Source organism: Salmo salar, chromosome 13, assembly GCF_965601325.2.
Source record: "Salmo salar chromosome 13, fSalSal1, whole genome shotgun sequence".
In the NCBI taxonomy this organism is placed as follows: Eukaryota; Metazoa; Chordata; class Actinopteri; order Salmoniformes; family Salmonidae; genus Salmo; species Salmo salar.
This window is the reverse complement of record NC_138303.1, coordinates 28,450,405-28,468,158: the sequence shown is the minus strand read 5'-3', so window position 1 is coordinate 28,468,158 and position 17,754 is coordinate 28,450,405. Positions and strand designations below refer to the sequence as shown.

Genomic DNA, 17,754 nt, shown 5'->3' with positions numbered 1-17,754 from the left:
GTGACGTGAACGAATCACAGAGGTAAACATTTTGCCAAAAGTACACCTCCACCACGTCAGCCTATGTCCAGACTCTCCTGAAGTCTCCCAGTCTCACCGTGTGACCTTGAAGATGCGTAGCAGGCGGACACAACGAAACACAGAGATGCCCAGGGGAGACATGATGGCCAGCTCCACCAGGATGGTCTCCACGATGCCGCCACACACCACGAAGCAGTCGAAGCGATTGAACAGAGACACGAAGTAGGCCTGCAGGCCCAGACTATACATCTTCACCAGCATCTCACACGTAAACAGAGCCAGCAGAACCTTGTTGGCCACATCTGGAGAGCAGCGTACATCATCATATAGACATTACAGTACAACATTTTCCACTTATAAAGATCACTGCTATGGGGATCTGGTAGGAAGGGATACTGTATGCAGCAGATACAGTATCTGGGTAAGTCATAGGTATTGTCTGATTATCAAGGGCACTACTGTAGTATAATGACATTGTAGATTGTAAGATTCAAGGAGAACATAGTATGTATCCTGTGGGTTTCTGAGAAGGACACTGTAAAGTACACATTCTGCTAAAACTATGTGATTGGGAAATACCATTTTGACCCTCTACCCACCCTGGACGTCCGTGAGCCAGTTAGGCTGGTTGTAGTGCTCTGAGGAGATGGTGAGCGTGTTGAGAAACACCAGGATGATCACCAGCCAATAGAAAGACACCGACTTCACGGCAACACGACACTTCCTGCGGCAGAACCGGTTCCAGCGACGCCATCGCCGACTTCAAGAGAGAGGAAATTATGTCACGATCTGACTCGAATCAGGAAGTTGTGTTACATACTGGTTGATCATCAAAGGATTAAATGCACAGGTTAATTGTGAACTGTAATGAAATCATGCATGTTAGACAGAAGGTCTCAAACAATGTCAGGGTCACAGACTAAACAAAAGGCAGACATGGTGAGGATGATGAAGATGTGGTGATGATGAAGAGGACATAAGCAGGAGTGCAGTGACTGATCAGGATGGACAGTGTGTGTGGGGGAAAAACACAAGCGAGTGACGATGAATTTCCACAATGTGCATCAGGGCCATGCAAAAAAACAATGACACATAGTACTGACAGAGGACTGACCTGTACTTTGATTTTATAATTTTTTGACTGAAGAAATGAAGAATCATATTGTTAATATCCATTTGCATGAATGACGTATTACAGTAGCTTTTTAAGCCAATTGTCTATTCAGGTAGAAAGAAACCTTGAACCTTGACAGAGACAGACAGACTCACCAGAGTGGTCCACAGCAGTTAGCCTTATCGTCCTCTCCGTTGGGGTTGTCAGTGTTCACAGACTCTGTCTCGCTGGCGGGCTTGCTTGCTGTGACATAACACAAACACAGGAAGTACGTTGAGATCCAGTCGAACTATGGCTCTGACTTTCCAACCTAAAGAACCCTTATGATCAGGTTTGGGGAGAAACTGATTACATGTACATGTAATCTGATTTTAAAAAGACTATTACTGTAATCGGTTACATTACCAGCAAAAATATTGTAATCAGATTACAGATGCTTTTGAAAAACTAGATGATTACTTCTTGGATTACATTTAAATTCAGAAAGGATGTTTGTGAAAAAATACATTATGACACCTTTCTGTTTTCTCAATGACATTCAATTCAGCATTGAAAAAAGTTTGACCACAAGTCAGAGACCACTAGGATGACACGTCAAATGCGTTTGATGGATCCTTTTTGTCTCTCTCTAATGCCTTTTAAGGGCAAAGTAATCCAAAATTAACCGAAAGTTATCAGATTACGTTACTGAGTTTGAGTAATCCAAAAGTTACATTACTGATTACAATTTTGGACAGGTATCTAGTAACTGTAACAGATTACATTTAAAAAGTAACCAACCCAATCCTACTTATGGTTGAGTGTTTTGGGTAGTTTAAATCTAGTAAAGATGACATAATTTCATATCCTCATCATTCAGTATAGGGCTCTTTGAGGACCATCATTGACAGTCATAATACAGAGGGCTGATTGCAGCACCTGCACAGATCATCCATGCTGTTTAGTATGTGAATGGGATAACAATAGTGTGGTTTCTGATAGGCTTAGAAACGTTTTACTACTAGTGGATCTGTGCAGATGCTGTACAAACCTTATGAATAAGTAAGTAGAAGGTCAAAAATACTCCACAAAATATCTCAAGGAAAAATCAAAATCACAGTGCACAGAAATGGAGAAAAAAAAACAAGGCTTATAAAAATGAACAAAATAAAAGAAATGGCAATGAATGACTCAAAATGACCCCACAATGCATGTCTACAAGGTAATCTATCTATTTTGATTGTTTACAAATATGCATACCCTTTCCATAGTCAACATATCAATGTGTTCACATTTGCAGACAATATATCCCTTATTCACTTATGGTCCAGTTCCGGAGAATTCTAGGTTACAGTACAACATGCACATGACCTCTCGTAACCTCTAGAAGCCTTAAACCTGCTGGTTGTGTTTCAAAATACTGATGTTTGATTCACAAATCCACCCACTCACTGCTTGTCCTACTTTACCAAAGAGCCAGGACAAAATGAGGACACAGATCTAATGAAGAGTAGTAGTAGAGAGGATGGAACACAACAATTGGACAAGCGCACATCAAACTAGTAGCAAAGCACAAGCAAGCAAAGGAGGGAGGGCAAAACACACAAACACACAACCCAATTTACCCTGTGTCTCAGTGGACTGGCTGAACCAGCCAAACTTCCCTTTCTTCTTCTCCGTTAGGTCAGCCAGGGTCACGCCTTGGTGTTTTAAAGGCATGCAGTACATGCATTTAAACAGCAGAGGGAGCAGTGAGTCAGTAGAGAACAAGAGAGAACAGATATCTACTACTATATAAGCAGTTAGGAAGAGACTAGAGAAGCACTAAACAAAACATAAGAGACAAAAGAGAAGAGGAGCCAATAACTGGAAGGCATAAAAGAAGGAGAGAAGAAGAAGCAGTTGTAGAGCAGAGGAGAGAAGAAGAAGAAGAAGGACATCTATTAGTAGCAGCTAGTGGGCCACAGAGTTGAACTCTACGCAGAACAAAACATATACATTAAGGAAAGTATAGTACAGTATGGTACCTAGACACCACACATAGACAACTGACATAGAGGGGGCTAATAGTCTAACACAGTGCCAGATTATACACCACACAGATATGCACTAATAAAGCTTTCTGTGGAGACCTAAAACCAGTGGGTAGATGGATAGAGCTAGGGCTGCGGCAGTGCCAGGCAGAGCAGTGGGAGAGGCTTTTCCAGAAACAATCATACATTTTTTTTGGAGGGGTTGTATTTCTTTATTTATTACCACTTTTCTCCCCAATTTCATGGTATCCAATTGGTAGTTACAGTCTTGTCTCATCGCTGCAACTCCCGTACAGACTCGGGAGAGACGAAGGTCGAGAGCCATGCGTCCTCCGAAAGACAACCCAACCAAGCCGCACTGCCTCTTAACACAATGCCCACTTAACCCAGAAGCCAGCGGCACCAATGTGTCAGAGGAAACACACCGTACACCTGGCTACCGTGTCAGCATGCACTGCACCCGGCCCGCCATAGGAGTCGCTACTGCATGATGGGATAAGTACATCCCTGCAAACCCTCCCCTAACCCGGACCATGCTGGGCCAATTGTGCGCCGCCCCATGGGTCTCCCGGTCGCGGCCGGCTGCGACAGAGCCTGGACTCAAACCCAGAATCTCTAGTGGCAAGGCTAGCTCTGCGATGCAGTGTTTTAGACCACTGCGCCACTCGGGAGGCACAATCATCTCTTTTTAAACAGACTCACACAGACACCTCAAGGCCTCAAGGGATTCTACCACTGAGTCATGTTTGCCAAGAACCCCCATTCACAATCACAGCCTAACATTACTTTCACTGGCTGTAAGCCAAAGCATTTGCCACACTGCTACTGAACATGTATAAATACACTACCTGAAATTAAATGTTCAAATATAAACCTTACATTATTGAGGATGGAGTTGGTTTGGGTTATCCTGATCATGATAAGACACTGCTGTAGTATTTACTGCTTTTTGTTTACAATAGCAACCAGCTCAACTAATGTCCCACACAAAGTCAATGAGAAACAGTACATCAATACATAGCTACCATGTAGAGCCCAATAGTGAGAGTACTGCTGATACCGTAGATGAGGCACTCAATCCTACCAGCATGCATTAGTCTAACTCTCTAGATCTCCCAGGCTTTACAGTTAATGACGGGGGAGACAAAAATAGAACAATAGCATCACTGATGTGCCTATTATGTCTACTAAAAATTACCCAGATGAGATGGATACTACAGCCAATCTCTCTCTCTCTCTCTCTCTCTCTCTGCACACTAAAATGTGCATGCATGCATGCACACACAGTCAGTCAGTCAGTCAGTCAGTCAGTCAGTCAGTCAGTCAGTCAGTCAGTCAGTCAGTCTACATACACTATGATGGGCATTAATATGGAGTTGGTCCCCCTTTGCTGCTATAACAGCCTCAACTCTTCTGCGAAGGCTTTCCATGTTGGAACATTGCTGCGGGGACTTGCTTCCGTTCAGCCACAAGAGCATTAGTGAGGTCGGGCACTGATGTTGGGCAATTAGGACTGGCTTGCAGTCGGCGTTCCAATTCCTCCCAAAGGTGTTCGATGGGGTTGAGGTCAGGGCTCTCAAACCATTTCTGATTGGATCTCGCTTTGTGCACAGGGGCATTGTCATGCTGAAACAGGAAAGGGCCTTCCCCAAAATGTTCCCATAAAGTTGGAAGCACCGAATCGTCTAGAATGTCATTGTACGCTGTAGCGTTAAGATTTCCCTTCACTGGAACTAAGGGGCCCGAAACATGAAAAACAGCCCCAGACCATTATTCCTCCTCCACCAAACTTTACAGTTGGCACTATGTATTGGGGCAGGTAGTGTTGTCCTGGCATCCGCCAAATCCAGATTTGTCCGTCGGACTGCCAAATGGTGAAGCGTGATTCATCACTCCAGAGAACGTTTCCACTGCTCCAGAGTCCAATGGTGGCAAGCTTTACACCACTCTAGCATTGGCATTGCGCATGGTGATCTTAGGCTTGTGTGTGGCTGCTTGGCCATGGAAACCCATTTCATGAAGTTCCCGACAAACAGTTATTGTGCTGACGTTGGTTCCAGAGGCAGTTTGGAACTCGGCAGTGAGTGTTGCAACCGAGGACAGACGATTTATACACACTACGCGCTTCAGCATTCGGCAGTCCCATTCTGTGAGGTTGTGTGGCCTATCACTTTGCAGCTGAGCAGTCGTTGCTCCTAGACATTTCCACTTCACAATAACAGCACTTACAGTTGACCAGGGCAGCTCCAGCAGGGCAGAAATTTGGCGAACTGACTTGTTGGAAAGGTGGCATCCTATGACGGTGCCATGTTGAAAGTCACTGAGCTCTTCAGTAAGGCCATTCTACTGCCAATGTTTGTCTATGGAGATTGAATGGCTGTGTGCTTGATTTTATACACCTGTCAGCAACACGTGTGGCTGAAATAGCCGGATTCACTAATTTGAAGGGGTGTCCACATACTTCTGTATATATAGTGTACCTACAATAGCAAGTGTCTCATCCCAACAGGAAGCACTGTGTCATCATGCATCATGCTGCACACGCTTACATAAAGAGGATTTGGATTACTGTCTCTTTCTTCCACATAAGTCATATTATCATCATTCCTGTGTGTGTGTGTGTGTGTGTGTGTGTGTGTGTGTGTGTGTGTGTGTGTGTGTGTGTGTGTGTGTGTGTGTGTGTGTGTGTGTGTGTGTGTGTGTGTGTGTGTGTGTGTGTGTGTGTGTGTGTGTGTGTGTGTGTGTGTTACGGCTGAAGCAGCAGACATGACATTCACTTTCATTTGATTTACCCAGAATGATAACAATTTCTCAGGAAGTCCTGGGATCAATAGCAATATGATCCAGTGACATAACATTACAGGAACAGGTGGTAGAACCAACAGGGAACAAACACCCATTATTGCATTCCAAAAACAGATTTATTTAAAACCTGTTTAAAACCTAGACCTCTGTCTCTGTCTCTGAACCACACAGCTGGCCAGGTGCTGGTAACAGGGTAGAGTAGACTTTCAGCATGACTTTAGAGAAGAGCACTCAACATGCACTGCACTGACACAAATGACTGATGATTGGTTGAACATATAAGAAAGTTGTTCGAGCTGTACTGTTAGATTTCAGTGCAGCCTTTGATATTATTGACCATAACCTGTTGTTGAAAAAATGTATGTGTTATGGCTTTTCAACCTCTGCCAAATTTTGGATTCAAAGATATTTATTTAATAGAACACATAGGGTTTTCTTTAATGAAAGCTTCTCTAATGTTAAACATGTAAAGTGTGGTGTACCGCAGGGCAGCTCTCTTGGCCCTCTACTCTTTCTATTTTTCCCAATGACCTGCCACTGGCATAAAAACAAAGCCTGCGTGTCCATGTATGCTGATGATTCAACCCTATAAGCGTCAGCAAACACAGCTAGTGAAGTCACTGCAACTCTAAAGAAAGAGTTGCCGTCAGTTTTAGAATGGGTGGCCAGTAGGGTTGTCCCCAACTAACAAAACATCTTGGTAGACCGAGAGTCGTCCTGTTCTTTCGACCAATCGATTGGTCTAAATGTTTAAACTTATTTTTCCATATATAGACAGACACACCCTATCTGTTTCAATAAAATCAACTACATATTCACTGAGCTTGTCTGATGCTTTAAGCACACTGTTTGATTAAATAAAAGACACACAAATGACTCAAGAAAGAGCCAGATGGTCACACAGTGTTAAAAAATAACAGCATAGCAAGTGTTTATTGTGCTGTCATTGCTGAAGCTGCAACATCATTACAGCCATTTAGTTTCTGATTGAAAAGTTATTTTACCGAAATCCCTAATTTGTTTATTCCCTCAACTCTTGCTCTCTTTTACATGAAACATGTAAGCATCGCATGCATGTGACCAATAGGGCCTGACCTATAGCCTATCATAATCACATCAATAAATTGGTTATAACAAACTCCAAACACAATAATACGTGACAGCAAAATGGATGTGAAGGATGTGAAAAAGAAACTGGAAACGGTCTAATGTCTACTGGCTTCTCAGGAGGGAAAGGGGAAGTCAGATCTGTGGAAGACATTTGACTTGGTTGTGTAAACTACTGGAGATCCAGATAAAGGAGGGTATAGGAGCAAGCACTGCGTGAGTATTATGTATGCCAAACAGTTGCTGTTAAATTACAATATTATTTTCTGACCATTTGGAACAATGTAAACAACACAAAATAAGTAAGTATATCAAAGAGTCTGTTGTAACAAGAGAAAAATACAATATTATTTTTCTGCCTATTTGGAACAGTGTAAACAACACTAAATACATTATAAGTAATACCAGTCTGTTGTAACAATTTTTTAAGGCTTTATTACAGCATAGAAAATATTAAAAACAGCCGAATCTGTGAAATTGCTTTATCCGACATTTTGCCGTTGCATGAGGCTTGGTGCTCGCGGAATCAGCAGGCTATTAATTAAACAAATACTCAAACAGGCAACAGAAGCAAGATCTGTCTTATTGCTGTAGATACAGTATATATGGATGATTTATAAAGCCAGGCACATTTAACAGTTAGGCTATTGATTATAGACTTAATTAAGTTGGGGTTTCCTTTTTCCTCTCCTAATTTTCTTAGACAATTAGGCTAAGGCAAGGGCTGTTTCCTCGTCTCGGCTGCTGCTGCCTCTGCCGCATTGTTCGCCAATCCCAATATGCTGGTTAACTTTGCTATTATTATGCAGAACTGTGGACAGAGACTGTATCCAACTCAGGAGAAATCACAGTTGTTATAAATTAATATTAGATGTATTAGATTTGCACCATTATTTTTACATAATATAGCCATATACCGTTTCAGTATCACATGTCTTAGTGTGATGGACTGTACCATCCTCGTGGTCTCCGCAATGGATTACTCCACTGAGAATCAGACTGGTGTCTTGTGCACCATGAAAAAATAAGAAAATTGTGACTGCTCGACTAAAGAAATCTCGGTCGACCAACAGCCTATCGACCAAACAATCGACCAGTCGACTAAATGAGGTAAGCCCTAGTGGCCAGTAAAAAACTGGTCCCTGAACATCTCTAAAACTAAGAGCATTGTATTTGGTACAAATCATTCCTTAAGTTCTAGACCTCAGCTGAATCTGGTAATGAATGGTGTGGCTGTTGAGCAAGTTGAGACTAAATTACTTGGTTTGACCTTAGATTGCAAACTGTCATGGTCAAAGCATATAGGTTCAATGGTTGTAAAGATGGGGAGAGGTCTGTCTGTGATAAAGAGATGCTCTGCTTTTTTGACAGCACACTCCACAAAGCAAGTCCTGCATCACTTGTTGTTTTTATAAGAAACACGAATGTGCTGGAAATTCCAAATTGTTTGCGTAGTGAACTTACACACAGCACTGACACAAACACTTACCCCACCAGACATGCCACCAGGGGTCTTTTCACAGTCCCCAGGTACAGAACAAATTCAAGGAAACGTACAGTATTATACAGAGCAATGAGACATGGAACTCCCTTCCATCTTATACAGCGCAAGAGAACAGCAAACCTGGTTTAAAAAACAAATAAAGCAACACCTCACGGCACAACGCCTCTCCCCCATGTGACCTACTTGTTGTGTGTATGTACTGACATGTATGTGTAAGTGATAGACGCACACACACATACACATGTTATTTTTTTTTAATGTATGTCCATTGTAAAGTATTTTATTTGGTATGTCTTCTCCGCTATGCGTCAGACCCCAGTAAGACTAGCTGTCACCATTGGCGTCGGCTAATGGGGATCCTAATAACATCTCAACCTAAGTAGAACAGAGGGGAATGAGATGTCAAGGGGGTGGTGAGGTAGTAGAACAGAGGGGAATGAGATGTGAAGGGGGTGGTGAGGTAGTAGAACAGAGGGGAATGAGATGTGAAGGGGGTGGTGAGGTAGTAGAACAGAGGGGAATGAGATGTGAAGGGGGTGGTGAGGTAGTAGAACAGAGGGGAATGAGATGTGAAGGGGGTGGTGAGGTAGTAGAACAGAGGGGAATGAGATGTGAAGGGGGTGGTGAGGTAGTAGAACAGAGGGGAATGAGATGTGAAGGGGGTGGTGAGGTAGTAGAACAGAGGGGAATGAGATGTGAAGGGGGTGGTGAGGTAGTAGAACAGAGGGGAATGAGATGTGAAGGGGGTGGTGAGGTAGTAGAACAGAGGGGATGAGATGTGAAGGGGGTGGTGAGGTAGTAGAACAGAGGGGATGAGATGTGAAGAGGGTGGTGAGGTAGTAGAACAGAGGGGAATGAGATGTGAAGAGGGTGGTGAGGTAGTAGAACAGAGGGGAATGAGATGTGAAGAGGGTGGTGAGGTAGGAGGACTCACGGTTGCGTTTGCCCCCCTCCTCGTCCCCCTCCTCGTCATTCTCAGGGTCGATGTCCTCGGCCTGAGTGATCCAGTCCAGGTAGCCCTTCAGATCCTCCTCCAGCTGCTGCTTCTCTCTCAGCTTCTGGAAGTCTCCACGAGCCTTGGCCTTCTCTCTCTCCTTGGAAAACTCTCTGTGGACAGACACACAGACACACGCACGCACACACACAAAGAAAAAAACTCAGAAACCTGTTCCCTCTATGTGTGTATTTCTGTGTGTGCACTCTCGTGCGTGTGTATGTGTGCATTTGTGCGTGTGTACGTGCATATGTACAGTATATAGGACATTGATGAGTCTAATGTCTTACCCGCTTAACACTCCCAGAACCAGGTTGAGAACGAAGAAGGAGCCGAAGATGACCAGACTGACGAAGTAGACCCAGGGCAGCTCAAAGCCCATGGCATCATTCATCTGAAACAGAAACAGTCACAGTTCGCTTTAGAGGACAATCCAGAAGTTCCTGGGAAAACTAGATCAGCCTACCTACAGTTGAAGTTGGAAGTTTACATACACTTAGGTTGGAGTTATTAAAACTCGTTTTTCAACCACTCCACAAATGTCTTGTTAACAAACTATAGTTTTGTCAAGTCGGTTAGGACATCTACTTTGTGCGTGACACAAGTAATTTTTCCAACAATTATTTACAGACAGATTATTTCACTTATAATTCACTGCATCACAATTCCAGTGGGTCAGAAGTTTACATACACTAAGTTGTGTTATTTCCTCTTTTTAGTGACTCTCTCTCTTTAAGACTAGTGTGGGTGCAGGCTTTTGCTTCACCCAAAACAGTAACACAGCTCATTTGTTGATGAAGACTATGAATCAGGTTGTGTTACAGTTGGCTGGAGATTTTCCACCACTGCTATAAAGAATCTGTCTCTCAGGACACTTCACACAGGAGGGGTAGATGTGTGAGCAGACCATAGATAGAGGGGAGGTCAAATAACTGACAATCATCTCTCCATTCCTCCTCTGTGTTCAGCTCCCACTCCATCCCTTTCATGTCTGTTGAGTGGCTGCATCTCTCCTCCACTCGCATTGTCACCTTCACCCCATCCATGGCTTCATTAGCATCGCATCGCCATGGTAACTGGTACATGAACGAAAAAAAGAGAGGGCAGTACTGATAGAGCGGGAGGGAGAGTCAGTCAGAAGAGAAGAGAAAGCAAGAGAGCAAGAGGAAAGAAGAAATGGAGCAGGAATAGGGTTCAGGGTTCAGGGGTAGGGTTCAGGGACAGGAATAGGGTTCAGGGGTAGGGTTCAGGGACAGGGGTATGATTCAGGGACAGGAATAGGGTTCAGGGTTCAGGGGTAGGGTTCAGGGACAGGAATAGGGTTCAGGGGTAGGGTTCAGGGACAGGGGTATGATTCAGGGACAGGAATAGGGTTCAGGGACAGGGGTATGGTTCAGGGACAGGAATAGGGTTCAGGGTTCAGGGGTAGGGTTCAGGGACAGGGGTATGGTTCAGGGACAGGGGTATGATTCAGGGACAGGAATAGTGTTCAGGGACAGGGGTAGGGTTCAGGGAACGGAATAGGGTTCAGGGTTCAGGGGTAGGGTTCAGAGGTAGGGTTCAGGGACAGGGGTAGGGTTCAGGGTTCAGGGACAGGGGTAGGGTTCAGGGACAGGAATAGGGCTCAGGGACAGGAATAGGGTTCAGGGACAGGGGTAGGGTTCAGGGACAGGGGTATGGTTCAGGGACAGGAATAGGGTTCAGGGACACGGGTAGGGTTCAGGGACAGGGACAGGGGTATGGTTCAGGGACAGGGGTAGGGTTTAGAGACAGCGGTAGGGTTAGGGAACAGGGTTCAGGGACAAGGGTAGGGTTCAGGGACAGTGGTAGGGTTCAGAGTTCAGGGACAGGGGTATGGTTCAGGGCCAGGGATAGGGTTCAGGGACAGGGGTAGGGTTCAGGGGCAGCGGTAGGGTTAGGGGACAGGGTTCAGGGACAGGGGTAGGGTTCAGGGACAGTGGTAGGGTTCAGAGTTCAGGGACAGGGGTATGGTTCAGGGACAGGGATAGGGTTCAGGGTTCAGGGACAGCGGTAGGGTTAGGGGACAGGGTTCAGGGACAGGGGTATGGTTCGGGGACAGGGTTCAGGAACAGGGGTAGGATTTGGGGATAGGGTTCAGGGACAGGATTAGGGTTAGGGGACAGGGTTCAGGGCCAGGGGTATGGTTCAGGGAAAGGGGTAGGGTCCAGGGACATGGGGTAGGGTTCAGGGGTAGGGTTAGGGGATAGGGGTAGGATTCAGGGACAGAGAGAGGGAAGTATAGGGGAAGAAAGAGGGAGGTGAAAGAGAGAGGGGAGGGTGGACTATGTTTGTGTATGTCTGACATAGAGGTCTTCACCGATCCACCTGTACCCGAATACCCGAGACCCAATCCGGGAGCCGAGCGGGTCCGGATCAAGAATTCTAAACAATCTGATATGATTGTCACAGGTCTAGAGTATGTGTCATTTTAATTGGCTTGTTCGGATCCTTAACGTGACTGCTGTGAGAGAGAGGAGAGAGAGAGAGAGAGAGAGAGAGAGAGAGAGAGAGAGAGAGAGAGAGAGAGAGAGAGAAAAAGCGAGAGAGAGAAAGGAAGAGGGAGAGGGAGAAGGATAGGCTACAACAACCAAGAACAGGTAGGCTGCTACATTATATTCTGAATGGAGCTGATGTTTGTTTAAGTGTGTAGGACAAATGCATGCAGCCTCAATTAGCCTAGCTACCTAGCTAGCTAGCGTAACTAGCTTCTCCCAACTTGATACAGTCAAGACAGGTACTACGTAATCATAATTAATGATAAATTAGTATACTATAGCTATTAGTGCTATTAGTATACTATAGCACAAGCCGGCTTGGTTGATTGCTCTCTCGTCTCTCGCTCCCTCCTCCGTGTCACTCGCTCACATTCACAGTAGCCTACACACAGCACAGCCCCTGCTAGAGCGTCATCTCTATCTACCTCACACTTTATCAACTCTGGTTAATAAAGTAGCATAAACACTTTTCTGCTGTTTCCCTCACTCGGATTTGACCCGAGTCTGGATCCGACTAGGTCTGTACAAATCTAGTTGTCCTCGGGTCCGTTCGGAACGTGTTTCTATATTTTAAAATGTATTCATGCATATCGGGTGCGAATGGGAAAGCCCCAGGTTCATTTTGGTACGGGTCCAAAAAGTTGGAGACCTCTAGTCTGACATTTTATAGGTTCTATAGGTTGGATTTGATTGGAGCTCATCCAGTATTAGCGATGACGCTAAGCTAACCCTGTTGAAACCTCTGTGTTACTGTGAGTAGAGATGGCTAACTAGTTGCTAGCTGGGTGTGGTTCATAAAGCAGCAGCCTCACCCAGTAGAGAACATCAGTCCAGCCCTCCATGGTGATACATTGGAAAACAGTAAGCATGGCAAACAGGAAGTTGTCAAAGTTGGTGATGCCACCGTTGGGGCCATGCCATCCCTCTCTACACACAGTCCCATTCATCATGCACTGGCGCCCATGGCCTGACATTGCACACGGAACAGGCTCCTCCTCTGCCAGAATGCCTACAGGGATATAGAGAGAGGGGGGAGGGAAGGGAGAGATATGGGAGAAAGAGGAAAGGAGAAGAGTTAGAAGTTACTAAACATGGACATCAATAATGCACAGCATGGAATGCCTGACAACAGCTTAGTAAACAATGACACAAAACATCAGAGGGCAACGAGAATATGAAATACATTCAGTGGTGTGAAAAGACACTCGGACGCACAGAAAAGTGTGGCTTTATTACCTTATAAAGCAAACCATTTCGTCTAGTTTTGCTTACATACTCTTGTTTACAGATACACATTTCATATGTATACATGTATAGTGTACAGTACAGTGTTTATACATCATTCTTATAGCACACTAGCACATCAGAGGCTCTTTTTCTCTCACACACACACACACACACACACTGCACACATACACACGCACACCCTCAATCACACACCCTCAATCACACACCCTCAATCAGACAAGCATTCTCACTGTCCCTAACTCCCTGCTGATGTTGCATGTAAATTACATTCATAATCACACACACATTACATTCATAATCACACACACATTACATTCATAATCACACACACACATTACATTCATAATCACACATACACATTACATTCATAATCACACACACACACATTACATTCATAATCACACACACACACATTACATTCATAATCACACACACATTACATTCATAATCACACACACATTACATTCATAATCACACACACACACATTACATTCATAATCACACACACACACATTACATTCATAATCACACACACATTACATTCATAATCACACACACATTACATTCATAATCACACACACACATTACATTGATAATCACACACACACATTACATTGATAATCACACACACATTACATTGATAATCACACACACATTACATTGATAATCACACACACATTACATTGATAATCACACACACACATTACATTCATAATCACACACACACATTACATTCATAATCACACACACACACATTACATTCATAATCACACACACACACATTACATTCATAATCACACACACACACATTACATTCATAATCACACACACACACATTACATTCATAATCCACACACACACATTACATTCATAATCACACACACACATTACATTGATAATCACACACACACATTACATTGATAATCACACACACACATTACATTGATAATCACACACTCACATTACATTGATAATCACATACACATTACATTGATAATCACACACACATTACATTGATAATCACACACACACATTACATTCATAATCACACACACACATTACATTCATAATCACACACACATTACATTCATAATCACACACACATTACATTCATAATCACACACACATTACATTCATAAATTCACCACCTGCAGTTCCACTTCATCTGCTCAACTGACATGGCTTACATCTCCTTTCATCCATAATCGCTTCTAATAGCATGATGATGAGAAGGAGTCTGAGTCCCAGGTAAATGCCTTTCTCAAGGGCAAACATCAGCATAGAGCCCCGGATTACAGCTAGCAGAGATCTGGGTCTACTCAGCCCTGAACTGCCCTGTATTGCTGCTTCTGAACTACCACAGGGATGTAAACAATCAAGTAACAATGAGAGAGGGCAATACATACACACACGTTGCCCATAAACTCCTCACTATAAAACCAGATTATTGTAGCTGAGAAATGAAACCATGTCATCTAGCTTTCATATACATGTTTCATATAGCTCCCCCTGATTGACTGTAAGTAATATTCATTGTATATTCATTCATATTCAGGGACTGAGTGCTAGAATAAAGGTCATGATTGTCAGCAGATTAAATATTGAAACAAAGCCGATTCCAACTAGTGAGTGACTGAAGTCTTAGGGTTTGTACAGACAGATGATTCATCAGTCAAAAAAGGATTGAGCCTAGTGTTTTTCTACAGTATTGGTTATCAGTAATGCTGCGTTTAGATGCACGAGGTAGACGGCAAACCGGATGCCATTGGTTTCAATGAGAGAACGACGTAAATGCCTCCGAGGTCTGGCGGTGAATGCCTTCAGCCACCACGGTAGATGGGACTTGCCGCCAGAGTTAAAATATTTAAACTTTTACCATCTGCCATGGCATTGTTTTCTAACAGATGTTGATTTGCACTGATTGTTTACTGAAATCACCATAGCAACACATACCATTGTGCAGGCTTGCTTTTTCCGTCACCATCTTTCTTGCTTTCTTGTCCCGCTATTCCGACTGGTTCAACGTTTTTTTGCATCCATCATCTAAATGCAGCATAACTTTTGTCTGTCTTTTTATGTAGAGCTGCCATGCATCAACATCTGGAAAGATGGAGGAAGACTGAGATGGACAGATTACGGACGCAGGTCCTTACCGGTGCCCACCAGGTAGCAGGTGGCGTGCATCTTGCCGATGAAGAGTTCCAGGCCGATGATGGCATAGATGATGATGACGAAGAGGACTAGCAGAGCGATGTGGAGCAGAGGAACCATGGCTTTAATGATGGCGTTCAACACTACCTGTAAACCTGACAGAGACCGAGAGAGAGGGCTCAGATAAACACACACACACACACACACACACAGTATAATGCTATGAGGACATAGTGAACCTAATTCTAAACTATTTATTGATGTTTATGCGTATGGATTTCAGACTGTACACGGGTATCAATGAAAACATCATATTGAACTAGAGAAATATGAAGATTATAATTCCAAAATGCTATAATGCTATTCATTTTCAGAAATGCAGGTAAATGAGCTTTTATTGCTGAAAGAAATGATGAAAGAGAGAGTGAAAAAACACACCAATCTAATTATGTAACGGGGTTATTCAATGACAGACATGTATTTGTTTTAAGTCTATCACTTGATGGTTTCATTTCAGAGAGACAATTAATCATGTTTTTTCCAAAATGCGATATATCCACCTCACTCTGCTAGGTTTTACACAGTCAAATGTAACAAATAACTACATTTTAATAAAGCAATGTACAAATGATACATTTGTGACATCAATATATATATATATTTTTTTCTAATTATAATTCAGTACATTAATATGAGATCTGTATGTAAAACATTTGACATGTTAGTCATTTAGCAGAAGCTCTTATCCAGAGTGACTTCGAGTAAGTGCCTTCATCTTAAGATAACTAGGTGAGGCAAACGGCAAACAATTATCACAATCAAATATTCCATTCTAGCTAAACAATGGGTATATAGCATTTTGACCCCCAAAAACATTTTCATACACATCTAAAATCTATGAATTAATTATCTGAGAATAGTCATATTTTACACACACATGAATGTACCCATAAGCAATATTTTCAAAAGATGAAAAAACACAAATGTGAAAAATTGGTGTTTGGCGTTTTAGAAATAAAACTCTTCATATGGTATAAACATGGTAACATATCTCTATAGTGAAGACATGTTCTGGCGCAATGGCGACTCACTGGGTACTCCTGAGACAAGACGGAGGGGACGGAGTACACGGAACGCTCGGAGGGCCTTGACGTCAAAACCTCCTGGTTTACCCCCCTGAGCCCCCGCATCACCCTCTTTGGTTATCACCTCCAGAACTACACTGAATAACCTGTGGGGGAGGAGAGAGGGGAAAGAGAGATAAAGAGAAAGGGTGAGGGAAAGAGACAGATAGAGAGAGAGAGAGAGAGAGAGAGAGAGAGAGGGATAGAGAGATCACAAAGGTCAGACACACAGAGAAATAGATGACACCATTGTAACTGAGTCATAAGGCTTTCTGAGTATCAGGTGACAGAGCTTTGATTTATCTTAATGGTATTTTCTGGGCCATCTACTGTAGTGTGTATGGGTGCGTGTCTTTATTGTCACATAGACCAAACAGGTGCAGTGAAACGTGTTGTTTAATCCGCCTTTATCTCTCTATGTTTCCATTCAGTGTTTCACACCTCGTCCTCAGTTTACACTGGAGCCCCACGGGGAAGATGGGCAGGATATAAACGTCACCCTGACCACCACACAAGGTCTCTCTCTATATGTGTGTGTGTGTGTGTGTTTGTGTGTGTGTTTCCCATGATTAACACACCCCAGAGTCTGTCTGCCAACACACCCCTCAATATAATTATATATTTCTGTCAATAATGAGCGTATGAAAATATAATTAAAATGATATCAACTACCATTACAGGTAGCCACTAAAACGAGAGAAAATAGTGAGAAGAATACGCTTCAAAGAAGGCTCAGCTCTTCCCAGATATATGGTACCGGTCAAAAAATTGGACACGCCTACTCATTCAAGGGGTTTTCTTTATTTTTACTATTTTACTATTTTCTACATTGTAGAATAATAGTGAAGACATCAAAACTATTAAATAACATATATGGAATCATGTAGTAACCAAAAAACGGTTAAATCAAAATAGATTTTATATTTGAGATTCTTCAAAGTAGCCACCCCTTGCCTTGATGACAGCTTTGCACACTCTTGGCATTCTCTCAACCAGATTCACCTGGAATGCTTTTCCAACAGTCTTGAAGGAGTTCCCACATATGCTGAGCACTTGTTGGCTGCTGTTCCTTCACTCTGTGGTCCAACTCATCCCAACCATCTCAATTGGTTTGATCAATTGGCCAGGTCATCTGACTTACCCCATCACTCTCCTTCA

At 43.2% G+C, this 17,754-nt stretch overlaps 1 protein-coding gene across 1 annotated transcript in view; it reads right to left on the bottom strand.

Moving 5' to 3' along the window:
- LOC106566685 (voltage-dependent L-type calcium channel subunit alpha-1D) overlaps positions 1 to 17,754 on the bottom strand; it is a 91,007-nt gene that overhangs the window by 34,284 nt on the left and 38,969 nt on the right. Inside the window, exons 5-13 of the mRNA XM_082959939.1 lie at positions 16,564 to 16,703; positions 15,475 to 15,627; positions 12,886 to 13,082; positions 9,848 to 9,951; positions 9,498 to 9,670; positions 1,291 to 1,378; positions 1,136 to 1,162; positions 621 to 781; positions 98 to 323 (exon numbers count right to left, since the gene is read on the bottom strand). Coding sequence (XP_082816065.1) covers positions 98 to 323; positions 621 to 781; positions 1,136 to 1,162; positions 1,291 to 1,378; positions 9,498 to 9,670; positions 9,848 to 9,951; positions 12,886 to 13,082; positions 15,475 to 15,627; positions 16,564 to 16,703 — 1,269 coding nt within the window. The remainder of the gene's footprint in view (positions 1 to 97; positions 324 to 620; positions 782 to 1,135; positions 1,163 to 1,290; positions 1,379 to 9,497; positions 9,671 to 9,847; positions 9,952 to 12,885; positions 13,083 to 15,474; positions 15,628 to 16,563; positions 16,704 to 17,754) is intronic.